At 40.3% G+C, this 26579-nt stretch overlaps 1 protein-coding gene across 3 annotated transcripts in view; it reads left to right on the top strand.

Moving 5' to 3' along the window:
• Positions 1-970: 970 nt before the first annotated feature.
• crppa (CDP-L-ribitol pyrophosphorylase A) overlaps positions 971-26579 on the top strand; it is a 51073-nt gene continuing 25464 nt past the window's right edge. For 2 of the 3 annotated variants that reach the window (XM_012876018.3, XM_021323321.2), the window contains exons 1-9: positions 971-1372; positions 2573-2846; positions 5573-5722; positions 11375-11479; positions 12994-13039; positions 14378-14475; positions 22122-22199; positions 22291-22383; positions 25952-26083. In XM_012876018.3, coding sequence (XP_012731472.2) covers positions 1122-1372; positions 2573-2846; positions 5573-5722; positions 11375-11479; positions 12994-13039; positions 14378-14475; positions 22122-22199; positions 22291-22383; positions 25952-26083 — 1227 coding nt within the window. In that variant the 5' untranslated portion in view covers positions 971-1121. The remainder of the gene's footprint in view (positions 1373-2572; positions 2847-5572; positions 5723-11374; positions 11480-12993; positions 13040-14377; positions 14476-22121; positions 22200-22290; positions 22384-25951; positions 26084-26579) is intronic. The other variant, XM_036135343.1, reaches the window with a different exon arrangement.

Raw genomic sequence — 26579 nt, 5'->3', positions numbered from 1 at the left:
TCATTTTAGCATTAGGTAGAGATTAATCATGTTTAATTTGCGCTAATAAATGAAATCCAAACATTCAAGCAGGGTGTACACACACACACACACACACACACACAAAAAAATAAATAAATAAAAAAAAAAATATATATATATATATATATATATATATATATATATATATATAGATAGATAGATAGATAGATAGATAGATAGATAGATAGATAGATAGATAGATAGATAGATAGATAGATAGATAGATGTCTTTCCATTCAGGTGCATTAAATAAATTCTGGGCTACTTCTGCTGATAACTGGATTTTATCTTGCAATCATACTGTAAATGCAAATGTCCTATCTAAGATATCTATTTGCAGATTTTGGTGCCCTGTGGGAATAGTTTCTGGTTAGTTGACGAAAACTGCCAAGTTGAATTGACATCCCTCAGTATGACTTGATTTTCAAAGTAAAGGACCCAACGGCAGGGAATTGATTAGGTCGGCATGGATACTTGTTCTGAAGTCTCAATAGGTTACACGTTTTGTATAAATTTTTATATATTGGTGAGATTTTACATTTCAGTGGTTCTATTGTGTTCTATTCTTTTCATGCTCAAACATACAAGATGGAAATGGACAACATACATTCCGAATGTCATAGTCTTTTATCATAATTGCATTTATTTATTTGATTAAGGAAGACTTAGATAAATGCAAAAATAATAATATAATAATAAGGAAGAGCATTATCTTCCTCAATGGGTAGACAGTTCAGAAACTGTTAACTCTGTGGTCAAATCTTTGTAATATTTTAACTGCTTTTTTTGAAAAAAGAAAAACACTTCAGGGACTGTTACAAATGTATATATATAAATAAATAAATGCATATAATAATTTTATATAAATAATGATTAAATACATATACAGTGTTTTCTCAAGTTTGCTCCCCACAAAAGTGTCTTATTTTGAAAAGTCTTGAGCGGAAGTACTTCCATCACGGCGTTACCTTGACAGCAGCGCTGTTATATTCCCCGTTTCTGCATCCACGCCGCCTGCCTCAGTGACAGAGAGGCCGTCTATCAGTCAGGAATGGGAAGTCTTTGGAAAAACCTTCTCTGACACCTCTAACCCTAAACAGATGGAGGTCAGTTCCGTTTATGTGCAGGGCGATGGCAGTGAACACGACAGGCCCGCTCAGCCACGGGCTTTCCTAACAGGCGAAGACCGGAAGAGCGACCACCTTAGGGTGGGACCCTACGTGGACTTCCCGGTGTCGGTGGTTCTTCCTGCCGGCGGCAGCGGGGAGAGAACCGGACTGCAGACACCAAAACAGTTCTGTCCGTTTCTGGGTAGACCGCTCATAAGCTACACTATAGAGTCATTTGAGAGGTAGGAAAATAAAACTATGATAAATCCCATTTAGTAATGAAAAAATGTTTGATGGAAGTACAGCTCCCTTTCTTTTAACAGGGGCGACTTTGCTGGATGTAGGGCCCCGGGGCTAACCCCCCTTCCCCCAATATCTCAAACTGCACTCATTACTTTCTTCACTGATCCACAAATAAATCAAATACCTTTTTTTTTTTTTTAAGTGTGTTAATTACCAAAGTAAGAGGTACACCCAGTTTAAAGGGGGACTCTCTTGTTATAATAATACGCAATAATACATGTTGGTGTTTCTTTGCTTGTCAGGAAGTCAATTAAAGGAAAAATATGTTTACATGGAGGATTAGAAAAGTCAGGGCCGCGGTGAAATGGTGTCAAAACACACAATCCGATCACTCACTGTCCACAACATTTTATTTTTCATGCAGTTATTTTAATTCATTTTATATGGGCTCAGCGGCCCTTGTAGCTGTAGCCGGCTTTCAGACAGCCTGCTGCTCAGCGCAGATATCTTATGAGGGGAACTATTGGTAAAAAAACTTTTTTAGTGATGAAATTTGTGTCTCATTATTACAGTAATAACTCATTAGAAAACTGCAGCGACACACTCTTAGCTTTGCATAGGAGCTTCAGTTGCAACAAGAAGACAACCTTGTTAGTTTATGAAATGAGTAGGGCTGTACAAAGATTAATATCGATTTTTAAAAAAACGATTTAATGTCCATACTCTGGCTTTCAATATCGATATACCTCCCAACCCCTAGGGGGCGTTATTACAGCGCACCATTACTGTTCACAGCAAGGAAGTGCAAGTGAGACGAATTTGCAGAACGGCCGACAGGATTTTAGAAGCGCCTTCGTCCCTAAAATCAGACGTTTGGTGATACATTAAATGCATTGAACCAAATTTATTTTCCTGTTAATATATCGGTGTTCAATAAATTGAACATATAATATTTGGCCGATTTTGTTGATTGAATGACTTTGAGCATTAATGTGAAAGTAATAAATATCGACATTGGAGTCAAATCAAATCAAGCTGAGCTACATTTCGAGAATCGTATCGAATCGGCTCATCCTAGATGACACCCAGCCCTAGAAATGAGTGTTAATCTGAGCGAGCCGCTGTGTAGCTGAAAACTACATACAGATTTGTTCTGAGCTGGATGGTTTTTCATTTTTCTATTTGCTTCGTTCCTGCAGGGTGTCATGGATCCAAACCATCATGGTTGTTGTTGCCAAGGAAAACATTGGCCTGATGAAGGACATCATCCAACAGTTCCAGCACAATAAGGTCCGAGTGGTACCCGGTGGCTCAACTCGGCACCGGTCTATATGCAACGGAGTGGTGGCTCTGGGGGAGGAGGGGAGGCCAGCAGCTGATAAACCCAAGGTGGTCATCGTACACGATGCTGTGCGCCCGTTTGTGGACGAGGACTTTCTGTACAAGATAGCAGTGGCTGCCAAGGAGCAAGGAGTGAGTGCAGTACAAGCTAATTGTTAATACAACGATCCACTGAAAGCGAGACATTTGTTCAGTTTCTGTTTACATGTTAAGGACAACGTTCTCATTACAATCTTGGTTTAAACGGCAGCAGTAGAAACTTTAAAATGGTGAAATTCCCACGCCGCGCCACTATCTGTGCTATGTTCTATGAAACTCAACATGCGCATGTGTCCCGGCTAAAAGTCGCCAATCGGTTCAAGATGGCAGAGGATTTTTTTTCTCCTGTGGAGAGACGGCGAAATTCAACTTTATTTATATTCAGAAGAGTCAGTAACTAAAACAGTACTTCACTCTCTGCCATTTTCTTTCTTCTTCTGTTTTTTTTTTTTTTTTTAAACTGTAGACAGCAGTAATGCGCCTGTGTGCATTAATTTCTACCAATCTCTGACATTTTCACACGAGCCAGAGATTCCCTGGAAGAAAAGTTCAGTTATTCCCGTTATCATGTCAGCGGACACAGAACAAACCCTGGAACCCGTTTTCAACCTGGGCCGTCCTAAGAGGAAAGATTTGCAGTTGTTGAGTAAATGACGAATGTACGAATGCAACCAAACTTGTTTTCACCAGAAAACATTGTTTTAGTGAAACCAGATTAAATTAGGAAAAATAAATAGTTTTTGTCTTTAAGTTGTGAAGAAATGGACAAAGATTCCTTCCTTCCTTCCTTCCTTCCTTCCTTCCTTCCTTCCTTCCTTCCTTCCTTCCTTCCTTCCTTCCTTCCTTCCTTCCTTCCTTCCTTCCTTCCTTCCAATTATCCATTCTTCCTTCCAATTATCTATTCTTCCTTCCATTCATCCATCGTTCGTTCCTTCTTTCGTTCCTTCATTCACTCCTTCCTTCCTTCCTTCCTTCCAATGATCCATTCTTCCTTCCTCCTATCCTTCGTTCGTTCGTTTGTTCCTTCCTTGAATCGATCCATCCATGCATCCTTCCTTCCTTCCTTCCTTCCTTGAATCCATCCATCTGTCCTTCCTTCCGTCATCCATCGTTCGTTCGTTCATTCGTGCGTTCGTTCGTTCGTTTGTTCCTTCCTTCCTTGAATCTATTCATCCATGCATCCTTCCTTCCTTCCTTCCTTCCTTCCTTCCTTCCTTCCTTCCTTCCTTCCTTCCTTCCTTCCTTCCTTCCTTTCTTCCATCCATCGTTCGTTCATTCATTCATACGTTCCTTCCTTCCTTCCTTCCTTCCTTCCTTCCTTCCTTCCTTCCTTCCTTCCTTCCTTCCTTCCTTCCAATTATCCATTCTTCCATCCATCCATCCATCCATCCATCCATCCATCCATCCATCCATCCATCCATCTATCGTTTGTTCGTTCGTTCGTTCCTTCCTTCCTTCCTTCCTTCCTGTCTTCCTTCATAAAGAGTCAGAATGGATTTAATTAGAATAAGCAACAGCATGGATTTGGACATGAAAAACATTAAGCAACTCTTAAAGCCGTCATTGTGAAACTTGTGCACGCCACATTTCAAAACATTTCACTACAATGAAGAGGAAAGCAGGGAGTTATTATTAGCCAAATGATTGTTCTGTGTTCAAGGCTCAGCAAAATGTCACCTTCTGGAAAAACTTACCGGTGAAGTCAGTAAATGTCTATTTTCCAAGGGACAAGGAGTGCAGAGAATGATTGCAATCCCTGTTGAAATGGAGAAATAACCCAGAAAGCCACTCTTTCCTCATGCTTGGAGAGAGCGGTGTAAGCTAAATTAAATCCTGACTGGAGCTCAGACTTCATCTTCTCCTGAGCCATGAGCTGAAAACCAGAGAAGGTCAATTACAGAACAAAGCGTAAGCAAATCCACCACGATTAGCCATCCCAGATTCGTTTATTGCTCCGGATAGCAGGTCGCAAAAAGTCAAGACTATTTGTGAGCTTTTTATCTTTTACTCGGTTCTACACACATGAATAAGCCAATCTCAAAAACTCAGCATAACTCGGGTTTCCCAGGCAGAGTAAAGGAGCTAAAAACAGGTTTAATGATTGCATCATTTACGGGGTTGTTTGTGACGATCGCAGCTTCATCACTCTCCATCAAAGAAGACATTCATACATTTAGATTAAAAACTAACTCAGAGGAGAACGGAGGTCGTGCCCGTTATCAGACCACAGAGGCCAGCATTCATGGTGTGTCTTAGCTGTGAGATGTACTCTCACAGCAGGCAGTCTGGTCTTAATTACCCCAGCAGTACCTACCCTCATGAACTCTGGTGAAAGCAGCAGATTAATGTCCATCTTTAAAGCACGCGTATCCCTTTGAACATGTTTGCTTTGCGTTTTATTCCTCTCGTCTCGCCTGAACCATTCAGATCACTTGCCTTCTCTGGCAGTGCAGTAATTTGAGATAAAAATGCTTGATCAGAAATGTAGATGCAGTTTTTAATAGAAAGCAGGGCAAGCACCAAGTGGTAAAGGGGCGGTTCTTATGGATTGTCACCTGTAAAACAACATGCCTCCGTTTTTTCATTCCTTTTTGCTGTTTTCCAAAAAACTTTTATTTAACCATATAAACATAAAGGCATAAGTCAACTGATCAACGTACTGCTGACTATTTTAATATGTTTATCACTGAGTTTTTATTCAAATCCATCAGTAATTTTAATTTACATCAGTATGTAGTATTTTTTGGCTAACATTTCTCTTTAAATTTATTCTTGCTTAATGTCTTATAATAAGTCTTCTGTGTTTTGTTTTTTTTCAGGCAGCTGGAGCTATCCGGCCGCTTGTTTCCACAGTGATCGCCACGACATCGGAGGGATACCTGGATCATTCCTTAGAGCGAGCCAAGTACAGGGCCAGCGAAATGCCTCAGGGGTTCACATACGATGTCATCTATCAGGCCTACCAGAAGGTAAGGGCCGCTCTTTAAACGGCCAGCACCGCAAACACCTTTTACTGGGAGGATTTTAAGTCATCATTGGTTCGATTCTTTCTGGTTATCTTTATTTTCTGCACGAAAAATTGTGTGACCAAAATCATCCCCAGATTTCTTAAAAGTTCTTTCGTCAACAACCCAATGTGCCGATAGCTGCATGGATTTAGTGGAAGGCCGGTTTTACAAGGGGATAAAACCTTCATCCTGACTCCAGGACCTCCAATCGTTGCTGGATTGCAGCAAATCTGGCAACCCCAATTGAAACGTGAAGGAAAGCAAGACTAGACGTCTCTCTTGGTGGTTTTTCGTTGGTGCTTTCCTGACCATCCGTAACAACAATTTTCCATATAAGCATATTCACTTTCTGCACCTCCACCATCAGTTTCAGTCGTTCTGTGGCGGAGGAAAGCCATCAGGGCTTCCATCTGCTTACTGGCTGCATTTGGGGATGCTCTTGAGGAGGCTTTCTGTGCAAGATGGCAAACATGACATTTTTCACGCCATTTCTTTCCTGGCGTGGGGGCTGAGTTTAGATCAGTGGCAGGACGTAGCATGCCAAGCGGTGTGGTTGTGGTTAGGTTGGCTCCTTCAAATTGTCTGAGGATCATTCCACCCAGGTGGGTGCAGGTCACACCTCATTTGTGAGCTACCACTGCTGCTACTAGGCTCTCTTAACACAATACCCTGGACCCTGGGAGGCCACCACCCTAATACTGTTACAGCGGTCGGGGAACTCTCATGATGCCTAACGGGGAGCACAGTGATTTCTTGATGCATTGCAGAGAGCCTGCCCAAAACCCCGCAGGTACCGGCCGCGTTCTGGCTTAGTTTGAATGTCTCTGGGCAACGTTAGTCTGGTGGGCCAAAAGAGCTTGTTGTCACTGACCGATTCTTTCTCTGCTAAATATGGGGAAGAAATGACACGTTGAGACATTTTGCACACCCGTAGATGAATCTGCGGGACATAAATGGAACAAGAAATTCCCTTTTTGATTTATAATAAACCCTTAAACTACCCTTCACAGTTAGGTTGGCTCAGATTGAACGTCTGAGCAGCTGAGTGCAGTTTAATATGTGTACCTGCATAGAGGAAAGAATTTAGATCGATGTGAAAGCAGGGGCCTTTTTGTCCTTAAACTTGGCAAACTGACTGAAACGCTAGATGCAAAAGTCGACACTTGGAGTTTGCTATTTCAGCCTTGATTTCTTCTTTGAAAGAGGCGGCAAACTTTTAGCTCAGAGCCGAAGTATGCCTTTAATTGGAGCGCCATTCGTCTGAAGCTATTTTTACCCCTGGCACGTATACGGCCCTGCAGATTGCTCTGAAAGCTCCATTGGCTTCGACTTTTTAAAGAAAATGAGCTCACTCTTGTGCCGCCGTGTCACAGATGGTCAGGTTGCAGAAAGACACACTGCTCCTGTCGGCTGAGCCCGCGTACCCCTCTTCTACCTTTTAGAAAGCCTCGAACGTCTAAGGTGTCCGTCAGGGTAAGACTGTAGGACATGCTCATGAAAAATCTGTGAGAGCGTCAGATTTGGAGCTTGACATCCATTCAACGCTGAAGAACTAAGGGGTGAAAAGACAAAAGGGGAGACACTCTATCCAGTCTTCAGGGAGGGCTTTTGTATTTAGAGAAAATGCTAACGGTTAAATTACCTCAACACAGAGACCGTGTTACATAGTTACACGGACAGAGAAGGAGGAGGTCCATCTCGTTTCTGATTTTTATTAAACCGTTATTCAACCGGATAAAAGACTGATTGAGATAAGAGCCAAGAGAGGTGGCAGCAGCACACGTCACGGTGGACGAGGATTTCCGTTGTCGGTTTCTTGAGAGAGCGAGAGAGAGCGGAGGGCTTTCAGTGAAACCAGATCTGACGGTTTTAGTTAGATCGGAGGACGTTCCAAGCAGAGAAAAACTGAAGGCTTTCTCTGCTGTTTCAGTTCAAACACGAGTAATACAGAATGAGCTTTCAGGTCTCCGAAGAAAATGGCACAAAATATGTTAAATTTAATTTTTTTTTATAGCGCTAGTTCATGAAACATGTCATCTCAAGACACTTTCCAAGTCAAAATTCAATCAGATCCTCCAGGTTGGTCATAAAGTTTCCTCTCTAGGGAAACCCAGCAGGTTGCATCAAGTCTCTCCAAGCAGCATTCACTCCTCCTGAAAGAGCGTAGAGCCACAGTGGACAGTCGTCTGCATTGTTGATGGCTTTGCAGCAATCCCTCATACTGAGCATGCATGAAGCGACAGTGGAGAGGAAAACTCCCCTTTAACAGGGAGGAAAAACCTCCAGCAGAATCAGAACCAGGCTCAGTGAGAACGCTCATCTGCCCCAACCGACTGGGGGTGAGAGAAGAAGTAAGAACCGAGCCTTAGGTTATTTTTTTCATTACTCAAACAATGTTCTTAAGCATTTCAATTATCACTGAACAAAATACCAAGCCTCCCACTCCTGTAGAGAGAACAGCAAAAAACAATCGATGCATGAAATGATTCAGGTATATATTCAGCGCCTTGCAAAAGTATTAACACCCAATAAACCTTAAACCCTTCGCTGTAGTTACAGCTCTGAGTTATGGCTTTGCACATTTAGAGACTGATTTTTTTTAGTCCTTTTTTGCTAAATAGTTCAAGCTCAGTCAACATCTCAGTCAGCTTGTGTCATCGTCAATACTCATTTTCAGTTCTTAGCACAGATTCTGAGTTGGATTCAGCTCAGCTGTGGACTTTATTTATTTTAATTTCTCTTAAGTTCACCAGTAAGTGACATTAACAACTCTTTACTTTTTGAGGGAGACCTAGCTAGGAAAGAGCGCCATTACATGTTATAAGGTGCACAATACAAAGTCCTCAATGTCCAGGTGCAAAATCCGGTTCAAGAATCGTAGTTTAACTCTTCAGTTTAAATGGGCATAAAATCTCCCAGAGAGACGAAACGTCAAGCTTTAATGGAGTCTGAAGGTTATTCCACGATCAAGGATGCAAAAGAAGAGAAGGCCGTTCTGCCAAGTTTCTAAAAATATCTGGGTACTCTAATGAGACGGCAGTTTGAAAACTGCAAAATAGAGCAACCAGAGCTACACAATTTCAGGAAAACGTGTACTTGTGATTTGCTGAAATTTTTAGTCATATCAATTACAGTTATCTTTTTGTCACTCTTTTTCTCTTCTATATTTTTTCATAATCTCTGCAAAGACTACGTTCACACTGCAGGGAACTGCAACTCAAATCCAATCTTCTTGCCCATATGCGACCCATATGTGTCTTTTTCACAGCAGTGTGAACGGCCCAATTCGGGATCATTTGACCCCCAGAAAAATCCAACTTGTGGTACTAATTTGGATACATATTGGATTTTTTTTCAAAGCGTGCGCAGTCAGAACGGTCACATCGCATTTTCCGTCTTTCACGTCACTCTCCTGTCTCTCATTACACATCCACACACAGTAGTAGCAGTTAACGCTCCATAAAAGACCGTTGTTAATAGCTGTGCTGCTTTCTTCTTACCTTTCTTAGTCTTACTATGATGTGGTCTTAATTTTGTGAACATAGCAAAACACCCATGCCATAAAGTGTGGAAATAAAGGCAGGGAAAGACCCTCCAACGGGTGAGATATAATGTTAGCATGCTCAGTTTGCATGCATGGAGGTTGGAATATAATATTGTTCTAAATATTGCAATGTAGCGGTAAAACTATGTACATAAATAAACTTTAGTGCTCCCTTCCCTTTATATTGTTATGAAATGTAAAGAGCAGCGATAAGCCGAGTGCAGAAGAATCAGCAGTCAGTTACAAAAGCTCACCATAATCCAGAATGTTTAAAACTGTCGCCTGAACTAGTTTTTTCCTGACTAATGATTGAAGACAAGCCGTGTTTGTAACACGAAAGCACAATCAAAACTTCAGCTCATTTACTAAATGCTTTGACTTGTCCGTTCTAACGCATGAACGTGCTGTCACCTTAAAAGTAGTTGTGGCAGCAAGTTTAGGGTTGCCTTATGAGAAGAAGACACAATTAGTAACTGCTGGACTGATGCAAAGTAAAGGAGCTGCCTAATAATATCTCATGTCACTAGCGCCCTTCAGTAGTTTCTAAAACTTTTTTAGTATCAAATACCTCAACATGTCTTAAAGCGTCTAAATTTGCTTGTCCTTCATAAATACGCTCTATAGTGTTGACTGTATCAGCGCATCACCTGAAAATGCTTTTAACTAAACTCTCACTATTAAGTTACTTAACAACCTTGGTTTTTATTATATTTTTTGCCGCTTCCATATAAGGCTGGGTGATATGGCTTAAAAATTAAATATCTGATTTTATTATACCAAAATAATTACAGCATACCAAAAAATGTCTCCTCCTTTTTGTTTTACTAAAAGATTAGTGAAAAAATTAAACTTGCTTTTATTTCAAGCATTTCGTGTGGGAGTTGATCTGAATTCAAAATGCAAGCAAACACAGGCCTGAAACTTGTATTTGTAAAACAAGATGGCCGCCCTGCCGCTCTAAACATTGAAGTTGAACAAAAGGTTTACACAATGTGCCAAGAACAGGTTTCACTTTATTTGTGTAACTTCAAACTAACATATATTCAGCATTGCAAAATAAAATCCTAAATTTCCAAAAATTAAATCTTACAAGACTGTAAATTCGAATTAATCGATGAAATCGATTTATCGCCAAGCCCTAATTACATATATGTTTCAGACTAATTGGGAATGCGTGGAAAATATTTGTTCTTCTGAATGACAGGGACAAGGAGTCGTAGTATAGCTTTAAAAAAAATCCTGCTGTCTTCTTGAATGATGTGGTAAACCGTTGTGTTTTGACCTTGCTTGAAAACAGTCTTGGACACTTTCAGTGTTAAATCTGGAAGATAAGAGTGCTGTTACATGGCCAAGAACATTTTATCAGCCAAAGAAAATAGAGCCTGCTGAAGCGAAGTGAAAAATGTGGTGACAGCAGCATTATGTCCTGAACATTTTCTTTGTAAGAGCTGCCGTTGATCACTTTGTAGACAAATAAATCAAAGGCTGTCATGGGAAAGATATTGTAGTAAGAAGTTGAATAGGTCCTCTGGACGGGTTCTTCTTTGTTGAAACGTTTCGTCTCCAAGAGACTTCCTCAGTCTGAAGAGTTATAGGCAAAGTCAGCCTAATAAGCAGGACCTTTGCATAGTGGATCAACAAGTTGTGACAATCAAAACTGGTTGTTCACATGCAAATATATTTATATCTGAAGATGTGCAATATATTCTCCTACCAAATATTGCATCCAAGCAGTGATATTGCAACCACTAATATTTGCAGTGATTGTGATTTGATATATTGTGCAGCTCTGGTAGTACCCCTTGGCCCCTAGCTGTTGCTGCAGTCGTATATAACTTAAGGTCTGGGTCTCGTACAAGCCCAAACTAATGATTTTTGAGGCCAGTTTTGTTCTGCCAAGCACTTTTTGTACTTTAGGACCATTACCCAGACAAAGCGGTACTTCATTAGAAGTAAGACCCATACCTTGTTAGCTATCCAGATGACCAAGACTTTTTCTGAGTGTCATGAGCTACACTGTTGTCTGCAATCGTCCACAGCTGCCTCGCTCTTTTGTGCCCCTTCTGCAGTGCACCGAGTCCGACTTCGAGTTTGGTACCGAGTGTCTCCATCTGGCTTTGCAGTACTGCGGCACCAATGCCAAACTCATCGATGGTCCGCCAACTCTGTGGAAGGTAAGCATAAGAGAGACCTGTTTTGGCTTGGTATTTGGGCTGCTCAATGGACTGGAAAAAAAAAGGGTTATTGAATTTAAAAATATTTTTACTTTGGAAAAGCAGAAACACTGATTTGGAAATTAGAATGCACTAAGTTAATTTAATATACATGATGTGATTCTTCGGATCATCGAATGTTTGCCTTAAATGGCACAATTTAGATAAAGTGAATCATTCTTAGACATCCAATGACATCCCATTTTTACACACAGCCTTAATATGGCGTTGGCCCACCCTTTGCAGGGAAAACACCTTCAACTCTTCTTGGAAGTTTGTCTGTAAGGTTTAGAAATGTGTCCATAGGAGTATTTCACCATTCATCAGAGCATTTATTAGATCAGACACTGATGTTGGAGAAGAAGGCCTGGCTCTCAGTCTCCACCCTAATTCACCCCAAAGGTTCTCTACCGAGTTGAGGTCATTCTGGACAGGTCATGTTCCTTATGGACCACGCCTTGTACACCTTGTCATGATAGAGCTTATTGAGTCGAGAGCATAAAACTGTCTAAAGTCTCTTGGTATGCTGAAGCATTATGCTGCGTTCATCTTATGTGCATCTGGTCTCGCAGCGCGTCACGCACATCTTTGTTTTCCAAAGAGTCCGGCAGAGTAAAAGAACAGCGGAGCTCCTCCCAACGGGCGGCACTATGTCTAGAGTCTAGAATAGAGTGTTTGGGTTGAACGCAGCTTTAGAGTTGCTTTCACTGGAACTAAGGGGCCAAAAACAACAATCCAGGACCTTCTCCCCAACCTGGAGAAGGCTGACTATCCTTTTCCGGCTCAAAACCATGGTCTCGGATTTGGAGACACTGATCTTCATCCTGGCCGCTTCACGAATCGCTCCAGTGAGAGTTGTAGATCACGGCCTGATGAAGCCAACAGGACCACTTCATCCGCAAAGAACAGACACTGATGCATACAGACGCAGTTTAAGAGGCAATTAAAGCAAATACCAAATTATGTGCAAACTTTTGTAAATGTTGGTGCAATTCTTTTTGTCACCTTCCGATTCTGGCATTTAACAAATATGAATAATTTGAGTAATCCTAATTTACCTATACCAGGAAAGGTTTAGCCTGATTTAACAGCAAGCAGCAAAAAATGGCTATGTCGGTTTATACAGTTCACATAAAGATTTGGCTTTAAGTGTGTTTTAAAATCATATAAAACAAAGATATCTCCCTTTTTTAGACACTTGAACCACACCTAACCTTATTCACAAAATCCTAATCTGTGTGTGGGATCACTCATCGCGGTGAAAGGGGATTTTAATGATTTACGATGCTTTGATTTATCACCTCTTCAGCTCCGATTTAAGCCTCTATAGTTTAGAGGTAAAGTGCAATCCTTGTGAATCTTCTTGGACAAATATCTCAAAATCTGAGAAAACAAGCTGAAGCTATTTCTGCATGGATCTGTATCAATAAATTCCTTTTGTTTGCACTTTGACTGAAAAGGTATTTGCCCCCCAGGTGACCTATAAACGGGATTTGGCTGCTGCTGAGTCCATCATCAAAGGTGGGTTTCCTTCTTCATAACCTTTCTTTCTTACACAGCCTCTTATATGTGTTGTAAAGACTTTTCTTTCTCCCGTTTTTGAATAGTACGGTATGCATACATGTATGTGTGAATGGCTGAGCTCCGCTCAGACAGATTAAATGCTCTAAAACGAGCAGATCTGCAGTGCTTTGTCTGTTTTTGTGTGGTCTACAGTTAGAAGTCAATAGGTGACAATAAGCTAAAATGACCCGCCACCGTTTTCTGACGGGGGGAATTCTTTTTAGGCATTGTTTGGCCTGAGATGAAGAGGGCGGGTGTAAGCAGACGGTGAATACTGGGGAGAGCAAGTTGGGACAAGGGAGACCTTCACAATCAGAGCAGAGGAAATAAACACAGCCCCATATTTCAGCCTGCCAGCACCTGGACCAACAACTACCTGTTTGATGGTGACATAAGGAGCATGGCGATAATTCCCAGAGCCTCCCTAGTCAATGAATTCATTGTGTGTGTGTGTATGTTGTTTTTTTTCCAAAAGAAAAGATGTGGAAGGAAGTTCTCATATCTGTCAGTTTGACTTACTGCTTAGTGCTTGAGTTGACGTGCGTTTGCTGCGCTCACGTAGACATACGCCACTGGGCCTTTTATCAGGCAGAGACATCTGCATAGCAGGTCTACTTTTTTATTGACTTGATTGTCCTTGATAACTGTTTTTTTTTTGTCTGAAGACATTTAATTGTATTTTTGGTACGTCTTATAGCTTGACTGTGTGCCAGCTGGTGAATAATTGCTGTTATATCCGCCAGCTCACTCAGTGTAATGCACTCAGTCTGTAAATCAGTCACCGGCATATTAACAACAAGCCTACCTACTGCTATGTTTTAACTAGTTATTTCTAGGCCTAATAAGATTGGGGAACGAGCTGTTCTTTGTGTGCATAATTCAAACATTCAGACTTTTCAAGTCAGTTTTTATTTCATCACAATGGAATATTCTAGAATAAAACTAAATATTATAAAATGTTGTTTTTCTGGGAACCGAATGACAGTTTTATTTAAATGTGAATACGCCGATAAAGAAAATGTATGAGTTAAAACATAGGATTGAACGATAATTCAATAACAATATGTATCAATTGATCGACGTATATCAATGATACAAAAAAACAATCAATGAAAAGTTCAATAGAATAACAGTTTTCCTTCCTATTGTATTCTATACATGTAGGTTAAAATTACAGTCATTACATCCTCCCAACCAATCACAAACCCAGACCCACGAATGCTCTGTCACCATGTCCCATTTCTACTCCAGAAAAACAAACTAGATCCAACAACTCTTTGTTTCCTTTGTTTGCAGAGACTCTGTCGCAGTCAGCTTGCCTTATCACAGGGGGATTGGAAGCCGGTGTGACTCTGGGCAAATTCCTCCAGAAGGCTTTTGGATCTTTAGATATGGTGAGTACTGCTAAAGATCCCCACCAGTTTACCATTATTACAGTTACAATGTTTCGTGTTTTATTCATTACTTTGCTTTTTGCACGATAAAATTAGCATTTCAGTAGCGCAGGGAGGATTTTATGAACTGCTGCTCTTCTTGAAGAGCTTTAACTATGGTTGCTGGCTGAATTTCAAAAAGCACAAGTGCTTTTTATTTTACAATAAATTAATTGAATAATTTATTGCCTGTTAGTGACCCTGGAGACTCGGTCCTCCGGGCCACACCGTTTAACCATATTATTTAAAACTTACTTAAAATGCTTACTGCTTTAAGAAAAATACATGATTAACACAAAAAAATATTATATATTTCCATAACAACGGCTAACCGCTAAACTAACTGGATACATAAACACTAGTAGTGCGCATGAACAGCCAGCAAGCAGAAACTCAGAAGGAAAGAGCACGGACACTGGCATTACGTGAGCATCAGAATGATTGGCATGTGGGACAACCAATAGATAAGGGGATTCCCCCGGAGCTTGAGGGACAGAGGGTGGTGAGTATATAACATCTATGGGTGAGGGAACAAAACTTTGACAAATCAATGCCCTGTGGACCGAACGACAGGGATTGGTTAAAGTTTTTACAGGCCTGCAGCTCCCACAGAGAATGATCTTTGTAACCTTAATACATAATGTATTGACTATGTTCAAGATGGAAGGACGATTTTACCCAGTATAACAAAAAGTGTTTCTGAACAGGATAATCAACTATAGATTTAATCACAATGTGTGCTCAGTGTCCCTCAGGACTGTATTAAGATGCTTCTGTCCCAATCAGGGAAAATTCTGTTTGTGAGCAGCACAAGCTAATGAGATCTGATTTTGCAGTTTGTGATGCTTTGTTTTATAGTAAGTAAAAATGTTGAGCCTGGGAACTGAAACCTTAGAGATTCTGCACACTATCCTTGCTGTTAAGCTGTAAAACTTTTCTCCTCGGAACAAAAAGAGGCTCTTTTCTTCTGTGAGGATCAAAAGTCTAAAAGCATCAACCTAGAAAGTAGGCCCTAATTTTCTAAACTTCTTTTCATTCTTTTTTCATTCCTAATTCTTTGGCTTCCTTATATACTCAGTGATCTTGCTGTCGTTTGTGACTGAAGATAAAGTACCCAAAACAGTAGAGACATAATTAATGATCCCAGTGTCTGGTTGGCTGTCACCAGTTTGTCAGGATGTGGAAATTTAGAGCCTAGACCTTAACTCCATTGAGAATCTTTGGAATGTGGTAGAGAGGATCTGACACTGCAGTCTATCATCGTCAGCTTGAGATCTAGATGGAAACATAATGAATGCAATTCTGAATGGAAATAAATGCTGTGAGTTGTTTTGAAGTGACGCCACAGCAAATGTGTGATTAAATCAGAGTAAGAGGCGGCCCTGCAAATTATTTGAGTGTTAGACTCTTTCAGGAGATAAGTAGATTTGTAAACATGTTCCAGAGTGAAACAATTTCCTCCAGTGAAGGTTTTATAGTGACAGGTTTTTCAAGTCTTTTCACCTTGAAAAAGAAAATGACTGATGCTCTAAAGCCCGATTCAACTTAGAGTCCCCCCTATATTGGTACCTTATCGAAAGTTGTGTAAAAAGCCTTAGAAATTCATCTTCAATTCAACTTTTAATTCTGGTATGTTTATTCAGCGGGGAAGGAAATCTCATGTTTGCATTTTTTACATGATACCATTAGGGATGGGTAAAAATATCACTTCATCAATGCAATACGTTTTTTTCCCAATTCAATACCGATGCGTAAATCCTCTGAATCGATTAGTTCCCCTGACCATTGGGTTCATGAGAGACAGTTTTGAGCGATCCGTGTTGTACAGGCGAAAGCCGGACAACGCACAAGTGAATGTAAATAAAATAAATGATTTTACTGTAGTGTTCATACAGTGGCGAACTGGGACTACCAGGGATTTTCCTGGTGCGCCGATGGTTCAGTCCGTGGAGGTCCTGTTGCGCCCCGCCCCGCATCAGCCAGGCTCTGCTCAGTGACTGGCTGAAGGGTGGATGTTTTAACACATGAACGAGCGCTACAGTGCAGACTGAGCAACGGAGATCAGAAAAACTTCTCCCATTAAGCACGGCCAACGAAAACAAAAACCTCTGTGGCACTTACAACTCAGCAGTCACAAATCACAAAGCCTCTTACCTGTTAAACCTCCCATCTACCAGCGAGATGCTCGGTGCTGTGGCTCTAGCTCGTCATGTCATTCCTCCACGGAGCATAACCTCTCAATCTCTGACCCTATGAGCAACATTAAATAGTTCTGCATATGTTGTGAAGTGGCACGGACACTGAAAAGTTGTGAGATAAAAAAAATAAACCCCACCAGGAAAGTGCAACAACAATTGTGGCTTCTACTAAAGATGAATATCATAAAATGCAGGAGAGTGATAAGATCATACATGACCATACCATATCATATTTATTTATAAAGAACTTTACTAAAACAAAGGTCAAAAAAGTGCTGTACACATACAACTGAAAATAACTGTAAAATTAAAATCGACAACTAAAACACACACACAAAGTTAAAAAGTATGAGAATTATTGCTGTTTCTAAGAGAAAAGTAGAATCATTTAGGTTTGCATGCACTTTACTTCAATGTTATTACGGTACTGTCATATCTCCACTTTAGTACTCCATACTGATTTTTAATTGCTCAAAAATAATTAATGCACTGTATACAATGGCTGTTCATATGGACAAAATATACGTAAATGTCTAAAATGTAAAGACAGGTACTCTTAAAATATTGTGTACTTCTACTTATGACAAAATAAATCAATATCAAAACATTTAAATAAATATCAAATCGAATCGATATTGAATTGAATCATGGCACAAAGAATCAAGATTAAATTGAATTGTGAGGTTCTTAACAATACCCAGCCCTAGTTATCATGAGTATGACAATTATTGGAACCCCTGAAGATAATATGTTGTACAACTCCCTTTAGCCAATAGGACAGCACATTCTTCTATAACATTTCCCATGGTTGGCGTGTCCTTGGTCATTCCTCTTTGAATCCCTCTAGACTGTCTAGGGTTCTGATGGGCATGAAAGTATGTTGATTTAGTGTCTCATGAACTATTCCTGGGCTGATTTTGATATTTTTTTCAGTCCTTGAGATTTCAAGCAGAAGGTAACAGTTTTTATTTAAAATGGGAAAAATATGTCTGAGTTCAGGATGCCCTGCCCTCTAAAAAAGTTCAGAGCACCGTTGGAAGAGAAAAAGGCTCATAACTTCACCGGTCCTAACCTTACAAAAGTGTGCTTGAATGTGCTTCCTTTTTAAATGTGCAACTCAGCCTCATCTGACCTAAGCACACAGTTCCAGCACCAGTCCCAGCAGTAATTAACACTCTGTGTTTGCATTTGTGATGGTTGGACAGAAAACGTATTCATTTCAGATAATCTGCTTTGGGCCTTGACTCAGATGCAAAATCTCTGTCATGCTCCTGTTTCTTTCATTTAAAGAACATTTCTAAACTGCAACGTGTGGTCTCCTGAGCTGAATTGGAAAAAACTAATTCATGCATTTGTGTCATCGCGCTTAGATTATTGTAATGCTCCAATTACTGGGTTGGATAAATCTTCACTCTCACGCCTCCAAAGCATACAAAATGCTGCTGCCAGACATTATAACTCGTTCCAAAAAGCGAGATCACCCCCCCCCCCCCCCCCCCCACCTCCCATTTTATATTCCTAACACTGGCTACCAATACCGTTCAGGATTTGCTTTAAAACGTTCACACTAACATATAGAGCAGAAAACAACCAGGCCCCACATTACTTCTGTAATTTTCTCACAAAATATACCACTTCTCGTTTCCTTTGTTCGGTAGCTCAGATACTGTTAATTTTTCCACGCACCAGATTAAAAAAGTGGGATAGGGCCTTTTAGTCCACAGCACCTAGAGTCTACCTCTACAGCTACGTTTAGTTGACTCTGTGGACTCTTTTAAGAGGAAGTTAAAAACATAATTTTTTTAAACAGGCCCTTTGTTGAATGTTTATTTTTTGTATTGTGATTTCACTGTAATTTTATAATTTTTATTCTTTTATTTTAATTGTTTTTTATTGGTTTTCTGTACAGTGCTTTCTGATTGCTCCATCTGTGAAAGGCATTTAATAAATATACTTTACTGTCCCCATAGGCTAATTTTCAGCTCAGTCAGTAGCTGCACATAAAAAAACTACAATAATCCACACATGCTGTCGATCTATCAGTTTGACAGCAGTGGCAATGACAGATTTCCTCAGTCTATCTGCACACATTGGCATTCTCTATCTCCGTCCTGATGGTAAAGGTTGAAACTCGCCCTAGTGGAACGCCAGGATTTCATATAATGTTAGCCTTCTTTAACCATCTTATATTATGAAGCTCACTAACATTACCAAGAAGCCAGAGATTTGCCTGTATTCTTCAGTAATGCCCTTCAAACAGTCGTTACTCCTGGCTGCAAGTGACTCGTTCCAACAGCTAAAAGAAAAGGGAAGAATGGACACATCTAAAAGACCCGTTTTAAGGTTTTCTACGTCACTCATAATGTTAGAAACAATAAAAAACACTTTGTGACCTGTGTGATCACACAACACTCCTTAGATTTCTACTGTATTCTAAAGGCAGAATTGTTGCCCTTCACCACAAGCTCACACCCCTCTAAACCTGTCTTCATGTTTGCCGACACGTCTCCTGCGTCTTGCACATCTGTATTTATCTTCTCTGGGCGTAACTGCCGACAGCAGAGGTTGGTGGCAGAACACTCTGCATTTCATGTTCTAATGTTCTGCAGTGATCTAAACAGTTTATCCTCCTTTAAACCCGCTCCAAGTCGTTCGTCATCCGGTGCCAGAACCTGTGTATCTCACTGTGTGGTGCCGAACACAGCGCCGGTGATGTATTTGATCCTGTGTCGGCCTCTTTGGATCGGTCGTTTGGAGAGATTCCCAACTGTGCTCAGGTGGCCTGTGGGGCCGAGGTTTTCCGGTGTGCCTGTTAGGAACCAGATACATCCTTTTCATTGAGATTGGGAAAAGGAGGGAGAATAATGGAGGAGATGAAAGGTAAGTAGAGGAGGCGGACGATGAAAAATGACTTTTGTCCCAGCGCCATTACGTGGATCTTACACAGGGATAAGCCGTTTGAGTGTGTGCGCAGGTGGAGAATTTGGTGGTGCTGCTAGATGAGAGAGGAAGAATTCAGTGGAGTGTTATCAGTTAAATGTGATGACAAAGTGGTTGAAATGATTTTTCTCCACTGGCATTGACCAGCTATCTGTCTCAGTTAGCCCCCAACACATGTTTCCCATAACCATTACACATTTTCAATTGCTTTCCGTTACTTCATTTAGATAGAAGAAGAAAAAAAAAAACGTGCTTCCAGTGCCAAACACAGCCTCTGGATGTTTATTGGTGTTTATTTCATCCAAGCGTGACATTTCAGTTTTAGAGAGTAATTAGAAGCAAAACACTGAAGATGATTGGTAAATGAACTCAGTGGTCATTGGCTATCCGGTTGCCTCTTGTTGCCAAGGCCAGAATTCACTGGAGACGTTGGTACCTAGATGTTGGGGCTCTTTAAGCGTAAAAAGCTTTTACAGCTCTTGGCTGTATCTCATGGTTTGACTCAATTTTCAATGTAATGTAATTTAACCTGGCTTATATATGATTAGTGCTTTTGGGTTTTTGCACAAGAAATAATGTTTTGTGACAGGTCGGGAGCCTAAAGGAGCAACAGTGACTACTGACTACAGTCAATGGAAATACGATATCAGCCAGAGTCATGGCCAAACGTTTCGGCAGTGACACAGATACGTTTTGTGGCGTCAACCCTTTTTAGTTTGAGGTTTTTCACGTTTTAGTGTAACACTAAAGAACAAAATAAAATCATTTAATTTAATTTGTTTGAAAGGCTTTTATTGGCAAATGCATCCAATTTATCAGAAGAGTTGGCATTTAAAGTGTTCAGCCGTCTTCTTCATAACTTTTGGCCGATATGACTGAAAGGGCTTGAAGTGGATCAGCTTGTTGGCTTCTGGACCTGGATGTAAATGTTCAGATCTTTCAGCCCCTTTTATTGGTTTTCTTATGAAAAGGTGATCCATCATGCTGGAAAATCCAGACCTTTGCCTGAATGTTTTTGAAACGTTATGAGGAGGTACACTTGCAGGATACTTTGATACCATTTTTCATGTGTGGAGGTGTCCTTTGCAGCATTGGGAAGAGAGCCACTTCCTTGGATGTAAAGCAAGCAACCCCAAACATGGATTTTGTTATTTGGTTTCACTATTGGCATCACATTGGACATACATTCCCTCTAATTATTTATTTTTATTTTGGATTGTCCCAAGCAACAGAAGCACGATTTATCTGTAAATCCCTTAGCATTGGTTTTCTATTGTACTTCCTGTAAAATCCGACAGTAGTGGCTTCTTTGCTGCATCTTCTATGCTTCACTGAGTGCAGATGCATTGACAACCGGTTGCTACCAGCGTTGTGCAGGTTCGGCCCTGGTATTGTTACGATTTTGAGAAGCAGTCCTGGTTCGTGAATTTCACTTCTTTCACAGTCCAGCTTTACTGTAACCAACGATGTTGAACGTTAGTCTCTTGTGTGTGCTATTTGATCAACCTGAGCAACTTTACAACCACATTTAGACACCAGTAGATGTCTCAATATTTCCCTTTAAAGGACATTTCTGGTTGGTCTGGGAAGACTAATGATGTCTGTACGCTGTTCTTTCAAAATAACCATAGCGAATACAAGAAGCAAATGATGTCAAGCACATATGCTCTTCTTTTATTGCAATCGGTCAGCTAATCCCCCTAATCAGTCCCCAGCTGGACCTTTTTACAGCATCGCCGGTGCTTGACTTATGACTGCACTGAATGTAGTTGATCATACTCATCAAAAACACATTGAAAATGTTTTTTTTAATGAAGTAAACTTCATAAGTCAATAATGATGTTTTCACTGAAGCAATATGCACATAATCACTGGGCACGATAGTCTAAAAGCAATGTGAACTGTTAGCATAGAAAGTGAAGCCGGTGGATTGGCAAAATACAACAAATGTGTCACTGCAAAATGTTTTTGCCATTAATTGTAGATCATTCTTAAAGGCCAATACATTCTGTGCAAAAACAGGACAATTTCTTCTCTCCTCCTGGGCTGCAAGAAGAAAATGAGATCAATCTGTTGTTGCAGCTTGTACTTAAGACATCATCTGGACAGAACTTTGTTCTCGTGTGGTTTTCTGAAAACTCTTTTATACAGATGCTGCCGGACGAGGGACCTATGAGACTTGCCTAGAGTTCTGCACTTCAGTTCTTGTGCAGGAAGAGGTTTCCTGTCAGAGAGAACGTTGTTACCATGAGTAGAAACATTCTGGTTTTCAACGTCTTTAACTAAATATGATGAATGGCAGGAAAGCAGGTGGTTGTATTCGGAAACAACCGAAGGAGTGAAGAGACAGAAACCAGTTCAAGTGCCGAAGTCAGTGTGTCACTTGAGCTCAAATGTAGCTGAAACCATGGTATCGAAATAAAAAGACATTCATTGTTTGAAGGTTTAAAATCTGTCTGGGAATTACAGGAGCTGAACGTCACGCCAAATCTGATGGGAGACAACGTCAGGTATCTGTTAAAAGACTGGAACTTCATCCAGGTTTCTGTGAGTTCCCATTTTAATCTCAGCTTTACAATATTAAAGAGATATAGGTTGAAATGATTTTTATTTAATGATTGCTTTCCTTGATCTCCAGGTCAGTCCTTCTTGCCTTTCAGAAGTTGAAGCCATACTCACAGCTTTACAGGCAGAAAACCGAGCTCTTCTCAACCCAGCAGTTATCATTTGGGTGAGTTAACAGCCAGTATGCTACAACCATGTTGGCAGACAATCGGCTGCTTTGAAATACTGTTTTAAAACTGACACGGTCTTTGCAATTTAAGTTTGAACCTCTATCCCCCAGAACCTAATTACCCTGAACCTTTGGTCCGTTGCTGTTTATGGTGTGTTTTTATGTACGTTATGTTTGCTATTGCTCAAAGAGAAGCTTGTTTTTGATGACTATGCTTTAATAAAGACATGGACATAAGTTTTCTGGATTTAAACTAAATCTAAGGTGACTGCTGAGATCAATCACTATGCGCTGTAATCCATCAGCCAGTTATACCTCACTCACCACCACTGAGGGGTTGCATACTTGTACAAGTACAGATGAATTACAGGATAACCCAAATACATTTCAATCCGAGCGTGAAATTTTGTGTATGTAAACATAGCTAATGAATCACTCAAGAGGTCACAAAAGAACCAGGAACAATATCTAAAACACCGCTGACCTCACTTGCCTCACTTAAGGACAGAGTTCATGACCCAATAATAAAAAAAAAAAAAAAAAAAAAAACAGGCAAACAAGGCATCTAAGAGAGTTAAAGAAAAAAAAATGCTGTTAAAAATAACACAAGGGAACATCTCATATTTACCAAATAAATTTGAAAGAAATATTTGGAAAATATTTTGTGAACTGTCGAAGCAAAAACGGAGAATTACAGACTGTGTGCCTCCTTACACGTCTGGAATAAAACTAAGCATTTCAGAAGAACTTCATACCAACCACCAAACATGGTGGTGGTTGTGTGATGGTCTGGAACTACTTTTCTGCTTCAGGATCTAAACGACTAACTGTAAGTGATGGAACCATCAAGTCTGATGTCTACCAGAAAATTGTGAAGGGGAAAGTCCAGGAAGCAGTTTGTGATCCTAGGCTTAATCACACTTGGGTTAAGTAGGAGGAAAATGTTAGAAACAGGGCAGTGTAGTCCTGCAGCTACTCTTTTTGGCCACCCGTTCACTGTCTGTAGTACAGCAGCAAGACCGTCCGGGTCTCTTTACTCGTTTTTATATAGAAGATTATTTTAGAACCCAAAAAAACCTGACTCCCGGCATTTGCAAGCGACTTTAGGAAAAAACAAGCGGACTTGGCAATAGTGCCAAAAGCCATTTTAAATGATGACCTTAGATATTAGCAGTAGCTAATACATGGAGGACATGTTCACAATGTCACACTTATTATACTATGAGGCTTTCGTAGTAGCCATTACAGCAAAGTCTTTTCTAATTCTAATTCGCCAGTGTGAAAACCTTACACACTTGGCCTTTAACCAAAAGAATGTGGTTGACGATAATAAATTATTTTATTTTCAAAAGGAGCCAAACTGTTTTAGATATTTTTTCCCCTAAAATAAAGACTTTTTCACATTGTCATCTGATCCTGTTCATTTGATAGAACAGGGAACAAACCAGTCGTTCAGAAACCAGCAACCGGAGCATCAAAGCAGCACTGCTACGGCAGCTCCGGGAGGGTAACGCTCCATTTCTTGAGTTAATAAATTCAGTCTCAACATTTTAACTTAATTTTTTCTCTCCGTAGGACAAAAGCCAAAGATAGCAACTCACTGATGAGGTCAACCAGAGTCTTGGAAACCGGTTCTCAGTTTTGGAACATATGCGCGCAACAGACACATAACAAAAAAATAAAAAACAACTCTAATTTAATAAGTGTAAACGTCACAGAGCCTTACTGGAGTTAGAGTTGCTGGCATGGCTGCAGGTCTAGTCAATACGAGATGCATTCATTCCTTAACCTATAAGGCAAACTGAGCAGTCTGTGATTTCTTTGTCTGCTTCTCAAAAACTGTTTTTATTCAGTTTGCATGGCAAAAGTGTATTTACATTTGCAATAGCCCCTGTTTATGTTGCCATGAAAGCGCAGACAATAAGAGACTCTAAGAAATTGGTTATTATGCGGGCAGCTGGGCCTTAAGTTGATGTAACTACAAACAAAGTCAGGAGACAAACAATCCTGCTGGACACTCTACTCTAATGACAAATGATCCATTAACCATGAGTTTTATTGATCTTTTAGTGATAGAAATCCTCGTTCATTGCATGAATCATGGTAAAACTATGAAACCGCTGCTTTTGGAGGTAAATTGGAAGAAGTCCTATGAAGCTATTTAGCTGCTGCACCCGCATACGGAACTAGGATGTGGTCAGAGTAAGTGACAGATTTATTTTTGCATCTTAAAGAAAGGAAATAGATCAAATAACTCAATGTAGAAGAAAGGAAGGTTGGGATCAAAGAGGCAACCTACAGAAAATAGATTACGCATGTTTTTTTACTGTAATTTCAGAGACAAATGTGCATACTCTCTTTGTGGGCATAAATGTAATATTAGGTGTGGTTTACTGATGATGAATTTTTTATTTTTTTTCCTTGATTGCACAACAAGCAACTTGATTGATCTTTATCAAGAATATGATGCACATGTTTGAATTTATTATGGATTTTATCCAAGCAATGCTGACTAAAATAAATGCATACACCACATCAACAGCTGTGTTGTTAACTCTTGGAAAAAACAGTTTTTTTTAACAATACCGTGATCCCAAACATGCATGAAAAGTTGTTTTAGAATGAACAGACCTGGCTAATGTTACGCCTCTGGTAGATGAAACCTTTAGCAACACTTGAAGGTGAAGGAGCAGACTTCATTATTATCCTGGAAGGGCTCTGAAGAAGGCCACAAGCCGAAACGCGTTGGTCTGTTAATAAAGTCTGCTCCTTAACCTTCAAGTGTTGCTGAAGTTTTCCTCTACCAGTTCGTTGACCCTCTTCATGCACCTTGGAAGTTGGTGAAGTTGTGCCAGAAACTTTTGGATCTCTAATATTAAGTCTCTGGAATGGACTTCCCAATAAACCTCCACCCTAATGAAAGTCTGGGGATTTTGCTTGAGTGCTGGATCCGTATCAGGAAAGCAAACAATTTGAATAAACTCTACCAGTTTTTCCTATGAGAGTTGTCAAATGTCCAGTCGGCTTGTTAATGGCTACTAAAAGCATACACGATGCAACCTTCTGAGCAACATTCGCTGTGCAGCAGACACCGATGCTTCTTGGCTGAACATTCCACCCTGATAAAAACCTGTTCATAATAAATTGATATAAACCTCAAATTAAAATGAGTCCCTGAGAATTCACCTTATTTCTGGATGTATCTCCGGTCATGTGGTATGGTTCAAAAAGTACCTTTCCCTTCTGTCCTCTCAAAATCTTCACTCTGCACAAAGAATCTTCTGTTCCCAATAAATCTCTAGGCAAATAATAATATATTGTGGGAGATGTGTGGCCCTGCATGACCTCTCCTACGTATTTAACAAATCTCTGAGGAGGGACTCCTTGAAATCTGTTTAAGACTGATTCTGAGAATGTTAAGATTTCAATTAGTTCTCCTTATTTAGCCACAGTTTGTAAAAAGACATAACAGAATAATTGCTGTGAAATCTCATATTAATCGTCTGTCTCTGGCATTGTTTTGGAAATTAAGTAAAGCATATATTTTATTATAATTTTTTTATAGATGTATTTGAGCGGCACAGATGAGCCGTCTACCAGCGGGAGGCCAGCAGAGTCTGCGGCACTGATAAGCCTGGCCTCAACAGCCAAGCTCCGAAATATTCTTCTCTACGGCATCCGGCTTCATCAGCCCGAGGTAACAGCTTTGTCTTTTCGCTCTTCCTCTTTATTTTCTTTTGTTTCGTTTCATTAGGAGGGCTCAGACTTCCTGAGGAATGCACATTTAGGGAGAGGCCAAACAAAACAAGATGGGAAGCGTCTTTCAAGTGTTTTGTTCAAATGTCTTGTCAGGCGCTCTTGCTTCAGGCAATGTTGCTGTCTTTATCGCCCATATTAGCAAAGTGGTGCGCTCTATCTTTTGTGTGCAAGTGGGAAAAGGTGTCTGCCCACCTGTGTGATTAAAAGGACAGGATATCAGTGTTTTTTCTTTCCGACGCATGGCTAAGCTGTATGTCTGAACCGAGAGCCAGAGGGATGAAACGGACGGAGAGGTGCTTTAGGTGTAAATCTTCTGGTAGGCCAAGCTACTGCAGCTGATCTGCCTGCCATGGGAATCCTCTGCAAAGGGATCATTACAGTGGATGTGGTTGAGCTACTGCTTAGTAATTACAAGGATTCCCTAGATTTCGAAA

The sequence above is a fragment of the Fundulus heteroclitus genome, chromosome 3 (genome assembly GCF_011125445.2).
Source record: "Fundulus heteroclitus isolate FHET01 chromosome 3, MU-UCD_Fhet_4.1, whole genome shotgun sequence".
Classification (NCBI taxonomy): Eukaryota; Metazoa; Chordata; class Actinopteri; order Cyprinodontiformes; family Fundulidae; genus Fundulus; species Fundulus heteroclitus.
Note: the sequence above shows the minus strand (reverse complement) of the source record. Positions and strands in the feature narration are given on the sequence as shown.